General features: G+C 35.6%; 1 protein-coding gene across 4 annotated transcripts in view; it reads left to right on the top strand.

The window, feature by feature from the left end:
• astn1 (astrotactin 1) overlaps positions 1-25,125 on the top strand; it is a 333,499-nt gene that overhangs the window by 79,492 nt on the left and 228,882 nt on the right. The window contains exons 5-8 of one of the 4 annotated variants that reach the window (XM_055032914.1): positions 2,267-2,416; positions 10,403-10,510; positions 12,263-12,412; positions 17,084-17,251. In XM_055032914.1, coding sequence (XP_054888889.1) covers positions 2,267-2,416; positions 10,403-10,510; positions 12,263-12,412; positions 17,084-17,251 — 576 coding nt within the window. Of the gene's footprint in view, positions 1-2,266; positions 2,417-10,402; positions 10,553-12,262; positions 12,413-17,083; positions 17,252-25,125 lie in introns of all 4 variants that reach the window. The other 3 variants (XM_055032913.1, XM_055032916.1, XM_055032915.1) reach the window with 3 other exon arrangements.

The raw sequence follows: 25,125 nt of genomic DNA, 5'->3' as shown, positions 1-25,125 counted from the left end.
CAGAGAAGCGGGATGAAAACAAGCCTTACAGCTATCCTCCCACATAATACAACAGTAGAAGTGACTTTTAACCACTCCAACTCCAAAACAACGCTTATGGTGCAGTTTGGCTCCTCAGTGTGAAAATAGTAATTAGTCTGACAGCTGGGATCTGAAAGACCAACCGAAAACCAATGATTTAGGGACCAATTCCCATCCCTGTGACCAATAAACCAACCGCAGAGTGTGACTGCCAACAACTGATCAGAGCACAAAATATTCAACTACTAAGCAGAAGAGAAAAAAAAACTAGGCAGAATGAACGTTTAGTGAACAATGCTTACAATAGAGATCTTTGTACCTTCATTTTTTCTCTTAAAGCTTAACAGTAACTTCTCAAACATAGTCATGCTTCATTTGATGCCTTGATGTCTCTAGATGTCAGCAGTGTTCAATCGTCTCCTTGTAACTTTTAGTTTCTTTTCGTGAGACTGTTAGCTCAACCGTAGCTTCCCAAAGAAAGCTTGATAGCAATAAACTGTTTAAATTGTTTAAACAATATTCCTCCACAATTGAGAACTTTTTGCCCCTTCACAAATAAGTCCCTTGTGAAATAATATAGCTTCCCTAACCCCTCAACACATTGTCATTCCTGCTGGGGATTTTAGTTTGGTTTGATGGTACTATGATGATGCCTCCAACTGCAAGGTTAGTTTTCTTCATGAGTAAGTGAGTCCACTGACATGTCAATTTTTAGCTCTGAAAATTCCAACCCCATGTGTTTTATTTTTGCTTTTTGGCTAAGGGATGCAGTGCAGGCAAGGATTTTTTTTTGGTGAATGGACACAACAAGAACAATTCAATTATTTAAAAGAAATAGTGATGCAGTTACTAATGTTATTACAGCATTGATGCCCAAGCATAAAAAAATTGTCTTTTTCGTGCAAATGTGTATTTGTTGGAATATTACTAACAGAAAAATAAGCAAATCTGATGCCACAAACATTCCCTTTAATTTGGGTAACGTGTCTTTTAATTCAGAAAAATGTCCCATTTAATCAGAATAACTATCTTACACTTTTAATAATTTATTTGATCAGATTTCTTCTTTAACAAAAAGGTTTATTTTGTTTAACAGTAATTGGTTAAATATCAGTCGTGTAAAAGTGTGCAGTTTCTGTCTTCCACGAAGCTCATCATTTGGCTTTGAGTTGTGAAAATACTTGTTTTGTTTTCCTCATAAACAATCCTTTTAAACTGGAAATATTCAGGAAACCTCTTTGCAAGCTGTATCCATTTCGGAGCGTTTATTTTTCTCCATCAACCCAACTCCGATAAGCCATTCCACGGCAGGTATATGCTGTGAATTGAAATAGGCTTCAAATTTACTGGCTGGACTCATTAAGTGATCAGTTATGGTGAAAGTGCTCACACACACTGTTCCTCTAAGATCCAAATATTCCAGCCCTGCAGCTGATGGAAGTAATCCTTTGCATTATGCATTTCAGATGGGTAACGCGTGAAACTGGAGAAAGAGACAGTACCAGCCGCCGGCAAAGTGCAGAATGTTGATAGATATGAAAACTGTAGAGGTCACTGAGAAAATGACATTTGAATTCCTATTGAATAAACAAACACACAGACCTATCTGGAAAATGGCCATGACCTTTGGCATTAGAATAGTTACCATTTTATGCCTTCGTGAACAAGTAAAGAAAAATGATATGAATATATTTAGTGGTGTTTGTCACCAGCAATTATTCTTCATTATTTTTGTCTGAGGCTTATTGTTACGCAGCTGGCGGCAGTATTTTTATCCGTTTCATTTTTCATCATAAGCACAAAAACATTTGCATCTCCTTTGGTAACATATATAGATCTTGTGTATCATAAATAACGTTTAATGAAGAATTATTGAGTGTGTAAGCAAAGGATTTTCTCAGTTGGAATGAAACAGTCATTTAAACATGCAATTATTGCTATATAATTCTACAAAATCACCTTAGTCTTTTTGCTCAAGCCTTTGTCTGAATATTCACAGAAATGTATAATTTCCTCCTCCGAGTCTTACATATGCTTCAACAGTTTTTTTAATTAGTTTTAATTTCATGCCAGCTTTTCTCACACTTCAATTTAAACACGTTGACTTTTCACTCAATAAACAGCCGGACGCTTTTTTCGTATCATTACTGACTTTTTTTTTTCTTTCCTCTCCCTACAACTGGCATTGAAAAATGTCAAAACCACCATATGTAAGTGTTTGTAATTACCTTCCACTTGTTTGCAGTGAATGACAACACCAAGTTGGCCCTGATGAATAAGTACAAGGACAACATCATTGCCACGAGCCCATTGGACAGCAATCACCAGCAAAACACCCTGTTACCACACAACACATCTACCAGCCAACGTAAACGTCTCTCCAGCAACACCAGAGGTGAGTCACGCCAGTGTTTTCTATAAACAAGACCAGAAAAAGTTTGCAGACTGATGATGTCAAGTAAAGATCTGAATACTTAGAAGTTCTGTGTTTCGTTTTGAACGAAGTACATATTCCAGTAAAGGCTACAGATTCATAAAAACAACTTTAGTGGTCAAACTAGGATTGGAAAAAGTTTTACTGAAAAGTTCATTGATTTGTTTTCTAACAAATTACACTTCATGTTACTTTCTTTCTAAAACTTCTCTTGGTGCATCTGATGCAGTCTGCAGTCTTTCTGATATATTTTAAACTTTTGTGTTTTAGAGTACCAATGCATTTTACTTAAAATGTAAAATGGTAATTCTTAGTGAAGTCTTCTCATTTTGCTAGACTTGTCCAGTTCACATGGATGCTGTCATGGACCTTTTTGTTATCAGAACAATTTATTTACATATCTTTACCTTAATATAGACTAAGTTTCATAAATCAAAACAAGACAATGTATCTCTAGGATTTAGTAGAGTGGCAAGGACATTAAACATGTACTAGAAAATACTGACTAGAAATAAAAGTGTAAATATGTCAAAATAAACATGGGGTAATAATTCTGACCTTCATTGTGATGTTCAAATTTAACTATAGATTTCCAGCTTAACTGGGCCAAAATTCAACATGGCAAACAGAACTTTTTAATCAATTCATTTACATTTTTAAACTGTCTCTTTTTTCAAGAAACAAACAAATGAACCAAACTAATGTTATATTCTGTGTCCTGTAGTAGAAATTGAACATCACTTTTTCTACCAAATGTGGTTCCAGTAAGTTTCTATTAAAAATCCTACAAAATGTGAAATAGTTCATGCACTTAATGGGAGCTCTAATAATGACTTAAAGCAAGGGATCATAGTCATTAAATATCAGTTTCTACTCTAAAATATACATGTCAAATGCTGAATTCATACTTATTTATTGAAGTGTTCAGTAATTTCCAAATCATTTTAAGCAGTTCCAGCAGGTAAGCCATATTTCAAATGTCATTGAAGGTGGGTTATCAAGGATCACAGGTGATTGTTATATAAAATATTTATGTCCAAATGGATTGAAATGTTATAACTTTATAGTACTCAAAGAGTTGATGAGTAATAACCTTGAGATCATTTTGAAAAATGTTGAAATTATGATGATTTGATTGTGACAGTCATGCCATTAAAGTGATGATTGTTCTCAAAACATTGAAGTGCTAAGCAAATCCTGCATGAATGAAGCGTGAATGTGAAATTGTTATTGTAATTTTATTGCCAATTGTGTTGTACTAGCATTGTTTTCCATTAATATTATTTTGTTGTAACATTCCATCCCTACTCATGCTCACTTCATGCTTTCCAGGCCAATACTTTGTCGATCGCCAGGGGAACACACATTAAAGACAACGGCTACATTTGAGGGATAAGTGATGTAAGCCAGCAACAACTTCAAGTTATAGATTTCTAGGTAGCCTAACTTTATTCGTCGTTCTAGTGACTTTCTCTTAGTCCAAATAAATCTAAACCTCATTTATAAGCAAATGAAAAAGGTCAAAGCATCTTTAGATGGAGTTATTGAAACTGCTGTAATTGTAAGGCAGCGAGAGGTGCAGTTTATTGCAAACCGCTCCATTCTGTTTATTTCACTGGCACTTCAAATAATGTTTTATGCATCATGTCTGACAACAGCATGACTATTTTTGGAATTAGAAACCTTTATATTTTTTATTTATTTTTTTTTTTTGTAATGTATTTATTTAGGTCCAGTTTAGCACAGAGCATCACCAGATTCAGAAGATACAATTTTCACTAAAACACATTTCACGTAATACTTCTTAATCAATAATAAATACTGAGAATAAAGAGTGAATGCTTGAAAAATACAAAACAGAAACCCACAGTGGGTGCTGCTAGCTCCTCCAAATGGCCTTGTTGAAAAATTAAGCGAGCAATGCCCAGAAATCTTTCAGTGTGGTTGGAATTAACTGTGAACAACACTTGTGACTTGTGTTTGCTTTGCCAGTCTGTACAACTTGGTGTTAAAAAGAGAAACAAATTCTCAGAGATAGGGTTTAAGCTGGCATTTGGAACGTATTGAACAAAGAAACATTTAGGTCAAGGCGATCTATCAACAAAATGTCAGCAGATTAGTCCTTTTCTGAACACAACCAAGAAATACAAGATCTTTTCATCTTTTTTTCAGAAATAAGCCAAGCTTAATATTTCATAACTTTTTGAAAATATATCTGTTTAAGTTTGTGCCTCTTGACAATATTGGATTTATAGACTTTGAAACTCCTTCTTGCTGGTGTCATGCCTTTTATTAATTACTCTCAATGTCCAGCTCTGACAAAGAAATTTATTCCAAGCCCAAGATCTAATGTGTAACAAGTAAGTACACTATATTTGTACAAATGTTAAATTACAAATCTCATTTTCAAGTGTACAGAACTTCACATGAAAATATGGGTTTCTAATCAGTCTAAGTAATGCACACATGTGGTGGTAGCAAAATCTGGATGATGCCACAAACTTAACAAGCTAACTTGCTGGGAGATCGCTTGAGTTAAGGTGCACCAGAAAAACATTCATGTTCCTAAAACTGTCAAATTGTGTCAAATCAAAAGCAAAAAATGCACTCTAATGTATTTTTATGAGACGGATCAACACAAAGTTGTTGATAATGTGAAGTGGAAAAGGGCCCCTTCACTGTGATACACCTATAAAAAGAGAAGAAATTTTTATTTAAAAGAAATGGTTGCATTCAGAAGTTGACTTGACTCTGACTATGTGGATGCTTTTCTTTAGGTTTGGGTAAATGCATTTCAAGAAAACCTGTTAGAGGCTGCAAAGAGCTCGGAGCTACAATGAAGGTTCGCCTTCCAGCAGGACATGAACCTGAGCACACAGCCAGAGCTGCAATGTTGGGGTTGAGATCAAAAGTGAATTTTAAAAATCAATGTTAATAGTCTTCCACCCCTCTTAAAAGGACTGAGTTACCTTGAGCTACTTTGTAAATAAAAGTCAAACATTTAGTTATTGTGTATGCAACACTTCAACAAAAGACTTGCTGTTGTATATGCAGAAAAAAGGTTGTTCACAAGGAGGCAGAGTCTATGCACACCACTCTATTCAAGTTGTATTTGAAATGTAATTCGAAAACTATGTATTATCTTGACATTTCAGTTATTTAATGTTCTGTGTTGGTCTACCACATAAAATACCAGTAAAATACATTTAATTGTGTAGTTTTTGTGTCCAAGGACTTTAGGTGCTTTTGCAAGAGATAGTGAATAGATAAGAGCTACTAATCCTAAGTGACCAGCTGCCTCATGTTTCTCAATACACCATTTATTGAGCATTTTATCTATATTAATGTGGTGATAACTATTGTCTAAAGCACATGCATTTTTTTTGCATGTCATCAAACATAGCTTATTGTTGTGCTTATTGTTAAGATGCATTTGACCTCAACACTTATAAAGTTCAACGAAATACGCTTATTCAGCACAAAATTAGTTACCAATAACTAACTGAGGCCATGATCACATGTGGTTTGTTGGAGCAACAAATGTGTATACGTACAGTCAAATCAAATATGTGTAATTAAACTGATGATTACCTGAACACTGTCCAGCGAATACTAATGAGAAACAAATTGTGGGAAAAAATATTTAGTCATTTTATGAAAAGTTAAGAGACATTCTTACCACAATCCGCATGATTTTGAAAATGATGTCTTTGCAGCCAACCACCTGCTTAAAAAACATCCCAGAGATTCTTTGTATGTTTTTTGTGACACGTTTATATCTTTTTCTTTAGCTGTGTCTGTGAGAGCTTCAAGAAGCTCTTTATCTGTGCTGGTGGCTTTGAACCATTCAGTTGACTGACGAGCAAGCTCTATCCGCAAATAAAAAAAACATTTGCTTTTGATTCATTCGGTTACATTTAGCAAATTTTCACGTTGTGAGAGCACCATGCACAAATAGAATGCAATGAAGTGGGAAAAAAACTGTTTTCATTAATTATAATTGCTGTATCAGCGATACAGTATCATCTTAATGTTTGGAAAGTTCAAGGTTTTGTCATCTATGGTGCTTGGCATGCACACGCAAACACACTGACACACACTTTTTCCCTTTCAGAAATTTCAGTGCTTCCAGATGCAAATTAGATGTCTCCAAAGCCAGCTGCACAGGAATGAGGTTGTCTAAGCAGGAAATTAGATCTGCTTCACGCAGTTTTGAGTCTCTGTTGCTGGGGTTTCCACTCGACAGTTTTCATCTTTCTTATAAAATATGCACACAGACGTATTGTCGTTCTCAGTGGGCATTTTCTGTTTGTGTGATAGGTGTGTTAAGCACTAAAGCTTTTTCGTTTTGTCTTAGATGCTTCGGCGCTTGTTTTTGCTCCATATGTCAACACTTTTAATGGACTCAAGAGTCGCTTCTCAAAATCTCAAGTACCTAAACTGTCAAGTGGGGGAATATGAGTAGGTGATGGAGTAGGTGAGAGAAGTGTGCCCAGGCTGTGAGTCCCTCATTAGTATTTCATAATTATAAATAAATGCAAGGCCTGTCAAATATAGGGGTTTCACATGCAGTAATTTAGCCTGTTCTGGGTCTTGACACAATGATGAAAATGGAATAGCTCATTCTTTTCTCCTGAGTATAATATTTTTGCAACATTATTATATATGTTGTCACTGAAAAACATAAAAATCTAAATTATTTGATGTTTATCCACGTGCTATCATTGTTACACACATTAAATTAATATAATGTGTTTAAAAAAAAGTCTTTTAAATTGATTTCTGTGAATTTTAGTATGAACAGACAGACAAGTGTACTTTTAGGTAAAAGCACTTGATTAAAAATGATCATAGTAATAATAAAGATCATTTGTAATTGGACAGTAGTTTTATTGGAGCCACTAGAATAGCAGTTTAAATGCAGTGGAATGTTGTGTTTCTACAACAAACAAGATGTTTTTCTGTCTGCATGTTATTGTTTATATTCAATAACTTTCCGTACTTCAATAATCTCCCCATTTTCCTTGTAGTTATAGTTTTCTCTAAGTTCAGTAAATTCATCCTAATGTTTTTTATCCTCCATTATTTTAAAAAGGCAGATTTCATTCTTACTGCAGGGTTCGACAATAAATTGAAAAAAATGCAGAGGACGCCGTTTCCTTCTAGCAAAAACAGTATCTGAACTGAAAGTGTGCTATGATGAATGCTTGTTTATTAAATCGGTCGAGAGAAATGCTGCTGAAACAATGGTGTCACCACAAAAGGCTTTCCGCTTGTGAAGTGAAGCTACGCTAGCATCTGTGCTGGTAGATAGTCATGGCTGCCAATAATATTTATGCAGCACATTCATATCTTCAGAGCATATTGTTCTAAAAGTAACAACTTGAAAAGCTGATGAAGCTGCTGTCAGGAAAAAGCTGTTCAAAGTTTACCACACTGACATTGCTGCAAACTATTTCCTCCCCCAATTGTTTCGCAGACTTTGTGTTCGTCTAATCAAACGCTGTGTCTTGGTCAGGATTTTTAAGCTCATGTCACACAGAAACAGAATTATTTTAGTTGCAAATCACTTAAATCCCACCAAAGCACTAACATATATGGAGCTTTACTGGATTTCCCTCTTAACGTACAAACCAAAAGCACTTATAAACAACTTTGGAGACCTGCCCAGTAAATATAGCTAATGCTTCAATTAAAACACACTCAAAGTAATGCATTAACATAATCAGTGCTGTGTATAAAGCTGACTAATTCTATATTTACATAAATATCTTCATGTTAAGTCTCATGCAGTGTTAGGTGACACATAGCTTTTCACCATTTATTGCTGATGAACATATTTAGCTCAATTGCTTGAAAGCTAGTTATCCAAATCTAAGCATTTTTGTCTTATGTGCAACTTGAGCATGTCCTGGTATTCTCATAAATTCTCTATATTCTGCTTGTGAAAAGTGGAAATTAGTTTAACAATTTTGATGACTTAAAGGAAAGATTGGTGTTTGAGGGAAGGACAGTACTAGAGCCCTAAATGTTGCTTATCTTTCTTTTAGCTTGTTTTTTTTAAACCAACATATATACATAATTACAGTTGTAAACTTTGACAAATATAGAAATTCATTTTCATTTTACAGCAGAATAAGTATTTCATTTTGAGTATACAGGAATTATTTCTCTAAAATTGAGTGTTGGAAATTATGACCATCATTAATCATATGGCATACAATTACAAAAAACTAATTGAAGTATAATGTTTCAAATTTTAAATTTAGTACTTTTTCTACTTTTACTCAACACAATCTAACTCAAAAAATAGATAAGTTCCCCAGATCTCATTTTCACCTCATGCAACTTCCTTGAAAAAAGCTTTTTTTCTTCTGTCTACTTTAATTCTAAATAAAAACACTGAACATTTACATTAGCAGGCAAGATTTTAAACTTCAGTTTAACAATCTTAATTCTGTCAAATATTGTTGTCTCAAATGCTTTTTCAGATGTAGCCGAGTTTTAGATTGAAAGATGTACAGTTTTAAAATGCTGTGGCAAATGGTAGAATTGAAAATGAAATCAACAAAGTATCTTTGAGGCTTAAGTTTTAGATAAGTGTAGAGCATAACAAGAACTTGTCTTATTCACATACACAAGACAATCTAGGACTCAGAGTTACTCATATTACTTGTAATTCTGTTTTATTTAAGTTTTTCAATTAAAGCTGCAGCAGCTAACTGTTTTATTTAAAAAGATGTTTAACATATTTAACAAAACTGTCACTGTCAGGACAGTAGAATATGGAACAGATCATCTGTGGAAAAAAATCAAGCTCGTCTGGCTGTTCCTAGTATGCCTACTGTCATTTGCAGAAATACACTGCAAATGACAGTCTGCGAGGGGGAATACGATAGCATTGTCATTCATGCTTGTGTATGCGCTTCCCCCTGCACAGTGCACAGTCATTCCAGCTGAAGATGACAGGTGTGCTAATGGCAGAGAAGCAATACAACATTACAGGAAAACTAATAACTTACTGAGTTTTCAGCAGGCTTCACTGTGGATGGAGAGCTGTAGTGCAGCAAGGGGCAGGAGGGGAGATGGGGGGGGGATCTGTGAGGTGTTCTTGTTCAAATTTTCAGTAAGTCCAGGGTTTTCTCAGAACTTGTATTGGTTATTAACACATCAGTTGTACGGACTTGTTTTGAGCATAATATATGACCTATTTTACACTGGCTTTGAAGCAATCGAAAAGATGCTACCTTTAAACATCATTTATCTTGACTGAAAAAATTCTGATGGTTGGGCATAATTTATTTTGTGACATAAGAGCATGTCCTGGTATTCTCAGAAATTCTCTATATTTTGCTTGTGAGAAGTGGAAATTGTTTTAATAATTTTGGTGACTTAAAGGAACAATTTACTCTAAGTTAAAGTGAGACACTGAGGAAGAAGGTTATCTATCTATTTTTTTCAACCAGTGTGTGTCAATATGTTTAAACTTCTCTTTCAAGCTTTCCCTTGTATATCTTTAGGATCCTAATGTCCGTAAACAACACAATGTTTGGTTATATTGGATTTGTCTTACGTAAAAATCACAGCTTTATAAAAAAAAATGATTGATCAGATACCAAAATGACTACTGCAGTGCAAGAACCATCTGCTTTTAATTATGATCCTTTATCTAACTTTTCATGCGATAACCGTAAATGCCATTATACTGAAATTATTGTTGGCTCGGTTTAAATGACATAATATGAAGCTCCACTCAATCACTTTTCTTTCTTTTAACAACTCACAGAGCTGCACATTATTCCAACACAAAAATATTTTTTTTGCTTTTGACTGCCATCCCCTTACATTTCAGTCACTGAAAGGGTATCTTGCGGACCGAGCCCCCACCAGTCGTCTTTTTTCTTTTTTCCTTTTCATTGGAGGTGTATTTTTGTTTGAATCCAACAGCGGGTTCAACTTTCTTGAACCCAGACGGGGACTCTGGGACGGAGGCAGACAGCGAGCCTCAGCTGGCCTTTTACACTGACCCAAACCGCAGTCGGCGACGGAGTCGAGGTATGAGAAATGGTAACGCCAACAGCGCGTGGGGCTCTGGGGGTAAGGAGGACTCATACACCTACAGACAATTTATCCCACTGATGGTATTGCCACCGCCACGACGCATGACAAGTAAACTCTGTACATGTAGCCAGTGGATGGTTCTAAATTGGTGTTTACACATAAATTCGACTCGTACAGGGATTGTGTATACATACACAGTAATGTGTAGAGTGCTTGTGAGCATGTAAAATTGATCTCACTGCATCTGCATTCGATCTTGTTGATGGAAATCAAACAAGATCATGAGATCAGAGGTTCCCATTGGTGGGGAAAAATGTAATATTTGTTGCATCTTGCAATATAAAGAGCACTCTATTTTGAAATAATATTACGGACGAATATTATTTCTAAGGAGGACCCTGTGCAAACGCTGTCAACGTGATGTGGTGGAGCACGCTTTATCTGTCAGCATGCCTCGTCCTTTCGGCTTTGATGTACAGTAATAGGTTGTGGAAGGGAGATGGAGGAAGAAAAAACAAAACAAAACAATCCCCTCAAAATAATAGCTGCTGTCAAAAGGCGTTACAAGCCTTTACAGAGCCTCCAAGCCAATTATCCTCCCGTCATGTGCACAGGTGTCACGTACACAGTGTAGTCTCCAGAAGTGTAGCCAACATCTTTAATTAGAACAAGGTGGAAGCAATGATGCCCCAACTGTGTTGTTTACATCCAGAGGAAAGTCGGATTTGTGAGGCATGATGAAATTATTTCTTGTCATTTCCTGCTCACGTGTACGATATAAAACATTTTTTGAAAATAGCAACATTTATATGAAGACTAATTTTATTTATTTATGTATTTTTTTAATTTTTTTTTTTTTTACATTTCAAAAACTGAAGAATAATCTTTGGGCAGAATGCCGGAAGATAAAAGAACAAAAAAAGATTCAGCAAAGTGAGATGATCCCTGCATCCCATTTCTGGATAAGTTACTTGATTACATCAACTGGTTTGGAGCAAAATACAAAAGGTCAGCGTTCCATTTGGCCTTTGTTTAAAGCCTAGCCTCGGGTAGCATCTGATAGAACAAGCTCTGCCGAAGTAATTTAAAAGTGACAATTTAATCTTAAATTTTTGGCGTTGGTGTAAAAGTAACTGCTTTGGACAAAGTTTGAGTACCTATATTCAAGGTCATTATGTGTCTTTTCTTGTGTGCATGTGTGTAAGTGTGTGTGCGCGTGTGGATGAATGCATACCTCCTGTGGGTTTGCGGTCACGTTTATCACTTTTCTGTGTTGCACTCTGGAGAAAAGGAGATAAGGGAAGCATTTTGCTCTGACAAAAAAGAGGAGCACAGGAAAGAGGGTCGGTTGCAAAGCAACCTCTAAGCAGTTTTTTTTTTTATACATTATTTTTGTGTGTTTCTATTTTCCTCACACATCCCAGCATGGATGTTAAAAACCCTTCAAAGGTAAACCTTAGGTCTATACCACTGAGCCATACCCAGTCTAAAGCTCCCAAAGGCGTGATGCTTTTTTTTGATCCAAAGGTCCTTTTTATGGGAGCTAAGCCCATTTTTGCGGGGTGGGTAGAGGCCGGTTTGTAAAGTAACTCATGTGAGTAGTGTGTGTATTTGTGTGTGACTGTTTGCATTTCTGTTTATGTTACCAAAAGGTTGCCAGAAAAATACAAGTGACCGCTTCTCATATACGTTTCGTTTGTTGTTCCCATCTCCTTCCTCTCTTTCTATTCCATCTGTTCCCAACAGCAGGTTCCCCACGGAGTCCTATCAATAAGACCACCCTGACTCTAATCAGTGTCATCAGCTGCGTGATCGGCCTGGTTTACTCCTCTCACCTCGCCTGCAGCCTCTCGGTCCGAGTAATCTTACATGTGCCGGAGCACCTCATAGCTGACGGTAAGGCTTTACACGAGTGTAAGATTGTCGATGCAGCCTTTCTTAACAAACTCCCAAGGAAGCTTAAAGCCCTGGGGGGCTGAGCTGGTATTTTTCTGCCGCTCTCCAGGGAGCTCAGTTCTCTATATCTCTCAAACCAAGTGCCAGCGCTTTGTTGGGGAGCTGCTGATTTGCTTTGCTCTCAAAGACAAAGGTAAATGCCAGGTCGGCCACTTATTCTTTTGGTTCCCTATGCTGTGGGACATGACTGATGTACTCGGGAAGCAAAATAGTGCATTTAGCCAAGAGGGCATTGACCATCCACAGAGATCTGCTCATCACTGTTTGGTCTATTACTTTTTTATACAGTCCCACCAAAAACTTCTTCACCTTTTTATACACCATAACCACAATTTGTGCCATCTTATTCCATCAAAAATTGAAATTTATACAATTTCTCATTTGTCGGATAGCTAATACTCAGTGAGATTGAAAAGAGAACACCTTTGAACATCAATTTTAAAGACTCACAACAGATTTTCAGAGGGATTTAGCTCTATTCTTTGACTGGATCTGCACCATAAAACATATATACTATGTTTATGTGGATGTCTTACTGGAAGTTGAGCCTCCACCATCAAGTCTCAAGTCTTGCAGGCTCCAACAGGTTTTCTGCTTGAATTTAGCTCCGTCAATCTTACCATAAAATCTGACCAACTTCTTGTCCCTGTCAAAAAGAAGCATCCCCAGTGCACAATACTGCCACCAGCATGTTTCACAGTGCCGTAGGCATGTTGAGGGTGATGTGATGTACATCAGCACACATTGCCTTGTGTGACCATTATATTTTGGTCTCATACGACCAGCACGCTTTCTTGCCATATACCCTACACAGCTTGCACTTCTTGTGAACTTTATTCACCAGTCGCTTACTTTCTACCACTTAGCTTGAAATTTCTCTAGACCTTTTTCTTATAACCTTACTTGTGATTAAATTTAGACACTTTATGATACTAATATGTTGATTTTAAAAGGAAATAATTTTCATGTAACTATTTAGGGGTATGAACTATATTTAATGGAATAGACTAAAAAACCTGACGATATTAAAAAGAAAAGAGGTGTGAGTACTTCTGCAAAGTAATCTAGATGTAAAGTAAGGCCTTCAGAAAATGAAAAAGTTTCCATATTCTGGTTCCTGTAAGCCTATTGGCATTTTTTATCTGCCACAGGAGTGAGTTGCTGGTCAGGATATATTATAGACTGACTACGCTTACTCATCTATCATCTGCAGGTTTGATTTGATTCGGTGTACTGCAGCTTTCCTTGTGGTATACACTTGCTTGCCAGGGGGTGTTATTAAAATTCTTGGAGGCATCCAAGGAGCGAACTTTGAAAAAAGAGATGAAAGATAGTGATTGTGCACGTTGAATTACAAAACTGGGATCGATTTAGAATGTTTCTATAAATGTCTCCACAATCTCATCAGACCTGATTTTATGTCACGGTGAATCAGACAAAAATTTGGATTCAACCACTGGGAAAGAAGCTATTAATGCCAACAGCTGCACAAGTTTCTGCCATCAGATCCACTGAAGAAAACCACATAAATGTAGAGTTACTCCTCTCTCTTCATATTTCATTTCGGCAGAGTGTATAATGCCAGACATTTTATTTTCTTTTTTATGAGTTAACAGAGCAACAACATGTACTTCTTAATACATTTTGAAAAAGTACTAGGGGATCCTTTCTTGGGTAAGGCAAGTTACAAATGAACAACAGTATCAGAAATGGAAACCTTTATTTAGTACCTCAACCTTTTGGACTGAGGAGATACAATGGACAGGGTGAATGGTTTTGCCAGCCACAAAATAAGAAAATTCAAGTCTTGAGTTGAAAAACAGTCTAGACAGAAAGGAGTACATTTTCCAGTACTCTAGACAGAGTTTTACAGATAGAAAGGAAACCTATCAACAATAGACTTAACCACCGAAACATTATAGTAGTTTTCAAAATTTCAAGGCATTTTTTTTACATCAAACTTTTTACAGTCATCGTTGCATCAAAATGCTTTAAACAGATAATAATGTATTCTATAGCAGTGACGAAGCACATGAAGAGATATGAGTTTGTTCAACAATATGGCCTCTATATGCCCACATTAATTAACTACTTGGAACAGAAATGAATAGATGCTCAGTGGATAAAAAAGTTTGATAATACATGATACCAGCATGTATTATCAAGCCCCAAGAAAGGTGCTCCTGCTAGTTTTTTGGCTTTATTAAGGTAATTTGTTCATTAAAAAAAACAACTAAATTACTCAGTAACATTATAATATAATTAAGCTTTTTGCTATGAGCTCTCATTAGTATTCATTTTCAGAAATAATTTTACACCTTGTGTGTTCATGCCGCTGTCTTTCAGAGTTTCAGTGTAATTTGTAGATTATTGTGTTTTTCAACAGTCGCTTTTACTCCATGGCAGACAAAAAACATTTTGTCATTTAGTTAGCTTTGTGCCTACTCAAACACATTGTCACTTGTCGGTGTTTTCTTAATATTTCATGCCTCACAAATTATTTAAGCCTTAAATAATCTGCTTGTACACAAGTTAAGACAATTTATGAAATGCTTGAGAAACGTTCTTTGACTATATTTTTAAAAAATATTTTGGGGGAAAAGAAATCAGCTTATATATGACTTTATATGCCTGACACAGTATCATGCTGTCTAAATTGGTGGCTCCTAACTTGTTTTCTGGTTAAATGAGGCAGTTTCTGGTTTAGAAAAAAGTAATTAAAATAGCATTGGATCCATCTCTTTTTTAAATTACCTGTTAGTTTTTGTTTTTGCTTTTTTTGTTGTTGTTGTTTTTTCTTACCAAGATGGCTTTGAAACTTATTTGAAACAAAACAAAATTAGCATTTTAAAAATTGTAAAAACGATGCACTTTCTGCTATCAGTATGTTGGAATTGTTTTACAGTACATTTGTCTTCAGGGTGTTAAAAATATGGAAGAGGAGGAGAGGTGCTCAGATCAGTACAGAGCCCCTTTAAGCCTCGAGCAATAGCAGCATAACTAAGTGGATCAGCCTTAGGCTGTCTCGAGAGTTATTTAAAGTCCTGTGATAACAAGGTATTATAATAGGCCATAGAAGTGACTAGTAAATTAACATTATTATTTGTGTAGCAATAAGATTACAATATTTACACCATATTAAGAAGACAAAAGATTGATTCCTCATGAGTTTTAGTGGTGAATGAGAAGCTGGTTAAAAACATAAATCCACATTTTTTGCTGTGGTAATACTGCAAAAGCAGCATCCAAGTGTATTAACAAGACAATCTGGGCTCTTACTTTGAGGCTGACTTTTTCAAAGCATTGCCAGCAGTTTTTAAATCCAGCATATTCCATGCCTGGAACATGTTGAAAAGTCATGAAACAAAGCAATTTTTTTCACACTCTGTTGGTTTTAAATTTCTTTAATTTCCTGCTTTATTTCAAGTTTATGAGTCGTGCAAAGGAAATAATCTTACAATGTAATACAGAGTTTATATTAAAATATAAACTCTATATTTGACATTTTCTCACTGTGAAATGTAATCACAGTAAAGAACATTCTGGCTTCTTGAAAGATTTTCAGTATTTTTTTTTATTAGTTTGTTTTTTCTGCTTTTCAGTTGCCAGCATATTAGACAATGTCCTCTGTAGATTATATAATATGTGAGCTGCACTAATAGAACAATTTGTACTGGCGTAAACACAGGTTTCTTACTCATTTATTCATGCCACTCTACTTGGTTTTAAACAATGCAAGCAACCTCACCACTGAAAAATAAAATTTAGCAGAAAAAATTGACTTCTTCCATCCTAGACTCCATTGGAAATGAAGACAATAAATTAGCTTCCAATAATAATTTCAAATAAGTCGTTATCTTTCCTTCTTTTGCAATGCATATGCATTCGTTGCTTTATTTCAAAGCAGATTTAATCAGACTGACGGTCAAGTCATAAATGAGTAGTTAATGACTACTATATCAGGAGAATGAGGCTTTGTGAAGGAAAGTGCTCAAAGGTATTTGGTAATGATAGTTATTCAATACAACATGCATTTAAAACAAAACTGTAGGTGCATAAAAAAACATTGTGGAATTAAGACTCCTATTAAAAATACACTTGCAATCTAATGTCTGTCTGGGTATGGTTAATGACATTATCACAATAGCATGTGGTTTGTGAGCTCATAACAATGATGGCCATAATTTAAATGGAACCAACATCAGTCTCCCACTACAATGTGCCAGTGGACATAATTGCAGTTTGAAGAGAACCTGCAAAGCTTGGAGAGCTGGGATTTCTCCTCAAATATGGTTTTAGCTTGTGCTGCAGGTCTTTTCTGATTGACACAATTGATGAAACAGCCAATCAAAGTCAAAAATGTATTTGAATCTAAGATTAGATTGGGCAGCCTAGTAATATAACTATCTATGACTTTGGAATTGTGATAATTTTATTTCTAATGGTTGCTTTTTCAAGAGGCAATAATCTCTTCTTCATCCTGTTTTGATGGGCTTATTTGCTGCATCTTTTCATTCTGTCATGATGTCCTCACTTTTCTCTAGTCTTCCAACTTATTTTCCTTCAGTGTGCCCTTGTGTTTCATACTTGTATCCGCTCCATTCTCTTCAGGTTCGAGGTTCATTCTGCTCCAGGGGAGCCAGTTGGATGCTTCAGATTGGCTGAACCCAGCCCAGATCTTGTTATACTACCAGCAGAATGCCAGTGGACCTTGGGTCAACGAGCTGTGTGGTCGACGCCTACTGGATCCTTGTGAACACCAGTGTGACCCAGAGACAGGTTAGTCCAGAGCGCGACACCAGCGTCAGCTTTGTTTCGTACCGGAAGCGATACCATGAAAACCCTGAGTATTTCTTATTGCCTCGATGCCCTTTGAAAGTCCCATCACCACCACACTTTTGTGAACACAGTGGGTATGTCGTTATATCTGAGACCAACCTGAACGTTCAGTGAGACTCGCGAGAGCACATGTGAACAAATAATAATTTGTTCTGTAGAAGTTTATTCACATTCTTGCTCACTCAGTAGCTTTCTATGCAAATTATGCAAGACGCAAGAATGTCTGTGTGTTTTCATCCAGGTCTGACTCCTAAGATATAAGGAGTCAGGACTGGAGTTTTTCTTTCTAAAGATAAATTTGCGTCACCTCTCAGGAGATGTGAGAAATGAGCCAAAAGCACTTTTCAAACAACTGATAGTGGTTTATGAAATTAAGAAATACCACCTAAAATGCACAATGCAAGTAAGCATATTTACATACTGAAGTAAGTATTCTTAGGCTACAAGTGTTTGTCTTATGTAAGAAAAACAATTGTCTTACAAGTGTCTTGTTTTTTTTTTTATTATTATTACCTCTTAGTTTTTTTCTTGACTGTTTTTGTCCAAGAAAATATATTATCTGCAAGGAGTACTGTGACTGGATGAGAACCATCTGTCTGTGATTGGTTGATGGTGAGGTTAATTTACATATGTTTAATTAAGCTGCAACTAAAGACAAAAGGAAAGGGGTGAGCACTGTCACTGCCCAATTTGTTCCAGAAGCACCGTCCATACCATCAGCTAATCTGCGAATGTGCTAAAAAAAAATACTTCCAGGGAGAATGTTTTTTCTTTTTTCTTTTTGTATGTCATTATAATTGTAAAAAGGCATATGAAGTAAAAATAAAAATGACTTAGCCACATTTTGCAAGTATTTTTCTGGGAAAGAAAAACAAACTTTTGAGCAAAACAGCTTGTTTCATGTCTTTAATTTGTTGTATAAAAATGTTTTTTGAATAGCATAATAATCATTGATTTTATGTGTAAGGGGTGCTCTATTTCAACACCTTTGTCTATGGTACCGTACATAGTGTACGATATGATGTAGACACTTGAACTTTGTCAGATGCCAGTGATTCCCATCTTTGTTTTTATTGGAGCCCCCGTTTTATATCTTTATAATTGAGTATACAAGGATTCACTTATATGGAGGAATGACTAATTGCAAAACGATTAAATTGAAATTAGTTTTTCGAGTAGTATCATTTTGTTAACAGACCAGTTCATCATAACTTGACATAACTGAAAAGGTGCAATAACCATGTTTCCTTTAGTAGCCGAGTTGTGTTCGACCGGTGGGAAAAAAAAGACAACAAAAATTTTTCTCCCCAATCATGCAGCAAATTCCGAGAATTAGACTCGCACACAGAGCCGTCAGACATTTAATCTGCCTCGCTATCCCCCACGAGACCGTTTGGGAACTCTGTGCTTTGGTTTGTAAATGTTTGTTTCAGAATACAGCATTTCTTTCTTGGTTTTATAGCAAGGCATGAACATGTCTGCAGGGATTATCATTTCATCAAAACTGTACATGTAGTTTATGCTTAATCATACCATTACTTTTGTAATATTTCTATAAAAACATGTGGAAAAGCAGTTTTACTGGAGTAACAGTTGAATTGGATATAGTAAATATTTAAATTTAAGCCAAAGGTCTTGAGCTCCTCCTTTAGGTTCGGTGTCCTGCAGCCTTTAGATGTGTCTCTACATCAACACACCTAAATCAAATAATCAGGCCACCAGTAGAAGTATGGATAATTTGCATACCGAGAGAATTCAATCATTTAATTCAGGTGTGATGGTCCATGGAAACATCTAAAGGTTGCAGGATTTGCTGACATAAATGTATCAATGGTGGCAGGTCTTTTTTTGAAAACCATGAAGTGACATACTTTGAATTGCAATAAACTTTAGTAAAGAATGAAACCAGACAATAATTTCCACTATTCAGAGTCTCTCTGCACACAAAGTTTTAAGAAGTGTTACTGTAAGTGTAATGAAATAGCTAATGGATTCTCAAGGTAAAATCTACCCCACGTTAATTTAACCAAGGATGCTCTTATTTCACGACAGACTGCCAACAGATAAAAAGAAAATCTTAGAATACTTTTAAGTACTCATCAAGGTCAGTTTTTTTCATTCAGCTGTACTACAATACGCTTTTATGCAATTTAGCATCGTGTCTAATTTTCCAAAAATTAGACACAAAATGAGTCATAGGTTTGCAAATGTATGCTTTGTCTTTTACATTGGGTGTTATATTAAATTAATAAGGAGTGGTTAATTCAGTTCACACACAGGTTTTAAAATGCATATTTCACCTAAATTTAGTGCTTGAAAACTGCGATTGGGCATCAAATCAATTGGAGCCTGGACTTTCAGAAAACGAGATCCATTGAGTTCAATGTCCAGATCACAGATGATGCAGTGATGGACATTTTGCTTTTATTGACTCTTGGTTACCTCTGCGATGTTCTCTGTTGTCAAAGTTGAAAATGATGGAGAAAAAAAAGGAGATAAAATGCCACTGCAGGTTCGTAAAGCTCTTAATGCTTTAATACATCTTTATACTGTAAAGGTTTACAACAACTCTTAAGAGTTGCAGAATATAGAAGAAAGATCCTAGCAACAGTTTTATGTGGGCTTAACATTTAGCAAGAGAGCTGCTCTTCAGCACCATTATAGTGTACATGTACAAGCTACTACTTCTAACTTCCTGTTTCTCGTTAGAATAGTCTCTGTTGTCTTCTTGGATACACACTCTGCTCTGAATTTAGAGCTAACTTTAGTGTCCCATATATGTATGTTCTGTCATCAATTGTTGAGCACCTTTGACTGTGTTGTCAAATGTAGATTTTTACAAAAATAACAATTTAATTTTTTTTCTAATGTGAAAGTTTCAGAAAACTAAACTTAGAAACTAGTTAGATGACTGATAAATGAGATTGAGTGGTACAAGTAGACTTGATGGCATGACTGAAATATGATGAATAGCATATGAACTATGAGGAGAAGCAACAGCATGTCAATAAGCTGTGATTGATGAGACATCAGAAGATAGTTTGTGGGAAACGAAAACAACACTGAAAGTGAAAAGTAAAGTGACAAGCAGTCAAGGGCGATACGGTTAGAGTCTTAACAAGGGTCCAGTTTGAGGACAGCAAACACAAACGTAGACAAACAGAAAACAATGTAAAGCAAGTAAACTAGAGTCCACTCTGGTCTTTGACAAGGCCAAGCCAAATTTCTACCATTCTCCACCATGTTACATTTCACATACAGTATTTAATAAGAGCCATGTGTAGCAAATGTACATATATATTTATTAAAACATAAAACTTGAACATTTGTTGTTTCACAAGCTCATCTCCTTTCTTTATGCACTTATTTTTCCAGTTCAGAGGCAACAAAAACCAAAGCCTGTAAAGCAGAATAAGAAATTATTTTTATTGTTTAAACAAGTCAAAATATGTCTGTCTTAAAAAAAAAAGTGCTTCTTTATTGTGGCTACTATAGCAGAATAGTTCACAATTTGCATTCTGGTACTGTTCAGGTGCGACAGCGAGTCCTACTTTGTTAGTTATTTGTCAGTTTAGACTTTTTTTTTTATCTCTATTTTTGTTAGTTCGATAAGCAACAGTTTTGAAGTGAGGTGTTGAAAATTGCACATTTTCTATGTCTGCGGAGGTGTAGAGAGTAAAATTCGATCCTTGCATAAAAACAAAAAAAACCTTTTTCTCTCACTTATAAAAATAGTCCTGGCTTTCAGTTAAGCAACAAAATCTATGCAGCACAAAAAACATCGTCTTAATATCTAAAGGAATATTATTTAAGCTTTTGGGTTGATGATAATTAGGAATTTTGTTATGTGCTTCAAAGCCTGATTATATTTAGTGTTATAGTTCTTTGTCATCTTTTAGTATTGAGAGCTGTTCAACTTTAATAAATGATTTTATATTGCAGTGACAGTAACTGCCTTTCATCAGTAATATTTAGGGCGATTGTCTCCCAGACAGCATTGACATTCTGTTCTTTGTCTTGACAGTAACACATATTTCATTCCAAACAACCTTTCTTTGTCCAAATATATTTCTGACTCTACATGTATAGTCTTCAGTAAACTTATGTGTTGCTCTGACTATGTGATGTTTTTTTTAAGAAGTAGTTTGCTGTAGTGCTTGGCTCCTGCTGGCATGTTTACACTTTGTTTCTTTTTGAGATTCTTTGATAATTTGCCTTGTTAAATATTTTAACATGGTTCTTGATAAGGGTAGACAAAACTCACAATAACATTTTTGTGTTGCTTCGTAACATTGATATTTTTCTTTGGAAGCCATGAAGTTCATGAACTAGTGTGTTCATTAGTTAGAAGCAGGTTTCTTGTTGAAGGCGAAGTTTATTGTGAGAGACTAAAAAAACTCTATTTTCGTTAGATCAATAGGGAACCTGATGCAATACATGGAATCAGACTAGAGCATATTGAACTGTTCTTCAAAAGATGGGAAAAAATGTTTGGAAACTGAAATTAGGATTTTTATAACAGCTCCAGGTATGTATAATAACAGACAGGCATGTTGTTTGTAACTGTTTCTGTACATTGCTTCAGTATTTTGGCTTGAGTGGGATTCAGAAAGTCATGAAACGTACTCCCAAAAAATTTAATGCCTGTATTTGTTTGCATCTTACTATTGCGTGACACATTTCAATTTCATTTGATTTCTTGGAAGCCTTTGGTAGTGTATCAAAATCAGTACAGAAAAAGATTTTCAGCTTAGAGCGAAGGAAATGTCATTGCATTCAGAGTCTTTCCAGAATTTTTCCAGCACATAGATACCTACACATCATACATGAATTAGACACAAAGTATGTTTGGGAATACTCCAGTTTTGCAATTCTCCTGTGAGAATGGACAACATATGAAGTTTAGTCTGAATAATTAGATGGCTGCTGTAATTTAGCTCTAATAATCACTTAGTGATCACTTACCCATAAAGTCACAATGAGCATCTGGGTGCATTTTAATGAAGAAACCGGCAGACCATTTGCTTCAGCTAGCTCCCAGCACACTCCTCTACATTACAAACACTTGCTAAGCAGATTTCCAAGCACTCAGTAGCCCCATTTGTTGACATTATTTCCAGCCTAAAATAAGTTCAATAATGCCTCTTTAGATATCCGCAAAAACATTATTGGTTCAGCTCATAAAACAGACACAAAGCTGTTTTTTTAATGGAAATTTGAATTCAGTGAACACAGTTCTAATGTTTGCCCGTATTTTTGTCACTTCCCCAAAACCTCAGTAGACCTATTTGTAATGTTTGAACTTAAATTGTAGATTGTCCCCTTTACCTTGTTTAAAACAGTGGTTCCCAAACTTTACAAGGGGGGCGCAGGAAGTGATATAGATGAATTTAAAAAAAAAAGAAAGAAAAAAAAACAGTTACACTAAAGTGTTTCACTGTAAAGATGGTTTGCAGTTTGTTTTGTTGCAACCTGAAGTGTGAAATAACCCTCAGTGGAATTTGAAAACTAAATACGTGTTTAGGTTTATGTCCAGTTGAACAATGTGTGTGCCCAGTTGATTTATTTATTTTTTTTCTTTTTTCGGGGGGATTTTATTGTAATGCATATGTTGGCCCAGAAAATCTTTGGGAACCACTGGTTTAAAACATGCATGGAAATCTTTTAAGCTAAAAAGATTGTAAAGATGGCTTAAATGGAATCCTTCTTTTGCTGCTGGAGATACAAATGAAAACGGAGATGGGTTGTGACATATCAATGCTACTCGTGCACATTAAAAGAGGCAGCAGATGCTTCAGTGCATGTTCTTTCCCTTCTTGCAGAACTGGCTGCTTTGGGCACTGGTGTGCACAGATTCTTTCCACCATATTTCTTCACTCTCTCTGTCTGCTCTGGACCTCATGTGACAGTTCTAAAAAAATGCACATGGATACTTTGTGCCTTTGGAGCCACGTGTTACCACATCATCCTATTCTGACTAGATTAATGTAACTGCATAATGGATCAATTTGCATACATCTGCTTGATGAGCTGAATAATTTTGTGCCCAAGTGACACAACGGCTAATGAAGAAGCGCAGACTTGTGGCACAGTTGTTGGTTCCCACAAGAGTGTGTGAGTTCAAGAATTTTTTTTATCTGCACATGACTCACCTAAATATGACATGCACTTCATAAGGTGGAACCAAGAAGAATAAAATAAGAGAAAAAAAGTGTTAATCCCAAAGTGTGGCTACGTGTTTTTTTTGTTTTTTGTTTTTTTTAGTTTTGTTTTGTTTTGCCGCAGCTCCACAATTCTCATTCTTATCTTGCTAAAATTCTGGTATTAAACTTTATTCTCAAGCATATGTCCAGCTCTACAGCATTTTTTGTCCAATTTTAAAATGACAATTTGGTGGTATCATATTAGAAACTTTGTGTAAAATAGATTAAGATCCTTGTTAAACGCTGTAGGTTATTAAAGATCAGTGACTTTATCAGTTTGGTTTTCTTAAACAACACCCAGTAAGACTTTTTGAAAATCTGAAACATTGTTAGTTGCATTTGACAAAAACATATCCTCTAATGGTCACAGTGTACAGGTTTCAGTTGTATTTGGCTCAGCATTAGGCTGGTTTTCTCCTAGGACTTTTTCTTTATGTGCAAAAACATTTCTTTTTCTCTAATATGCTGACCTGTGGGGTTCCACAAATTTTAATTATTGTCCCATTATTACTGTTTTTCTTTCTTTTTTTTTTTTTTTTTTGCTTACATGCATTTGGACTTGTAAGCAGTCTTTTCTACAGCAAATAAACAAAAAACTTGAACTTTTGCACTTAAATAATGACAATATAATCCTAGCCACACTTTCCTAATGCAAAGACTGGACGACCTTTAAAGAAACCCGTCTGGTTGTGTTCACTTGTATATTTGCAGTTATTTTTTTTTTCCTGACTTTTTTAACAAAGTCAGGAAAGGTTTCTTCGACATATCTCTTAAAGTCAAAGTTCAGATTTTTAGTTTATGATTATTATGTACGATTGTTTTATGTATTGTAAGGTATTGCAATACTAAAAGGTTTTCTGGATGGCTTTGTGTACTGATTTCAATTCCCTGGTAAGTAATATTAAGAAGACAAGTGTTAAGGTGAGACCGTTGTTGCAAATTTAAATAAAGCTCTAAAGATGGAAACATTATTGGTCATACATCTGATCCTTTGCTGAGCCTGAGCTTTCTCCCTTTTATCTGAGGCAGTAATCTGAGATGCAATACTGATGATTATCAAGTGGCATTGGGAAACACACTTATTTTGTTACTGCTCTAGCTCCTCTTAATGCACTTTAAAACACAAAGAAATCAATTTCATACACAGAAATGTATTTTCAAATCAATCTAATGCAATGGAGCTATATAGACAATTTCAACTTTGAATAAACAGTTTGATTGTTCTTACAAAACAGAGCCGGCCCATTCAGTTTAAAATTCTGCATCTTGCTTACCAGCCTTTGTAAATCATCTCTTTCATAACTCTGAGCGATTCATTATGCTGCTGCCAGACTAACACAATCTAGAAAGTGTTCGGAAATTACTCTCATTTTATATTCTTCACTCTGGCTCCCAGTAGGGTTTAGGGTCCCTTTAAACTTCCCCCACTCACCTACACAGTTTGGAAAGTCCGGGCTCTAGAACATCTATCCTGCTTTCAAATTAAAGCCACCGCTGCCCATAGTCTTTAACTGCAGGCTTGGAGTCTATTGAGTCGTTTTTACAAAATCAAAAAATAGAATGTGCCTTTTTGGCCTATGACTTTATTATTACAATGTAGGTTTGTTTGAC

The sequence above is a fragment of the Poeciliopsis prolifica genome, unplaced genomic scaffold (genome assembly GCF_027474105.1).
Source record: "Poeciliopsis prolifica strain line A6 unplaced genomic scaffold, Auburn_PproV2 SCAFFOLD008, whole genome shotgun sequence".
Taxonomy (NCBI): Eukaryota; Metazoa; Chordata; class Actinopteri; order Cyprinodontiformes; family Poeciliidae; genus Poeciliopsis; species Poeciliopsis prolifica.
The sequence above is the reverse complement of the archived record's forward strand: the minus strand, read 5'-3'. Positions and strand labels throughout refer to the sequence as shown.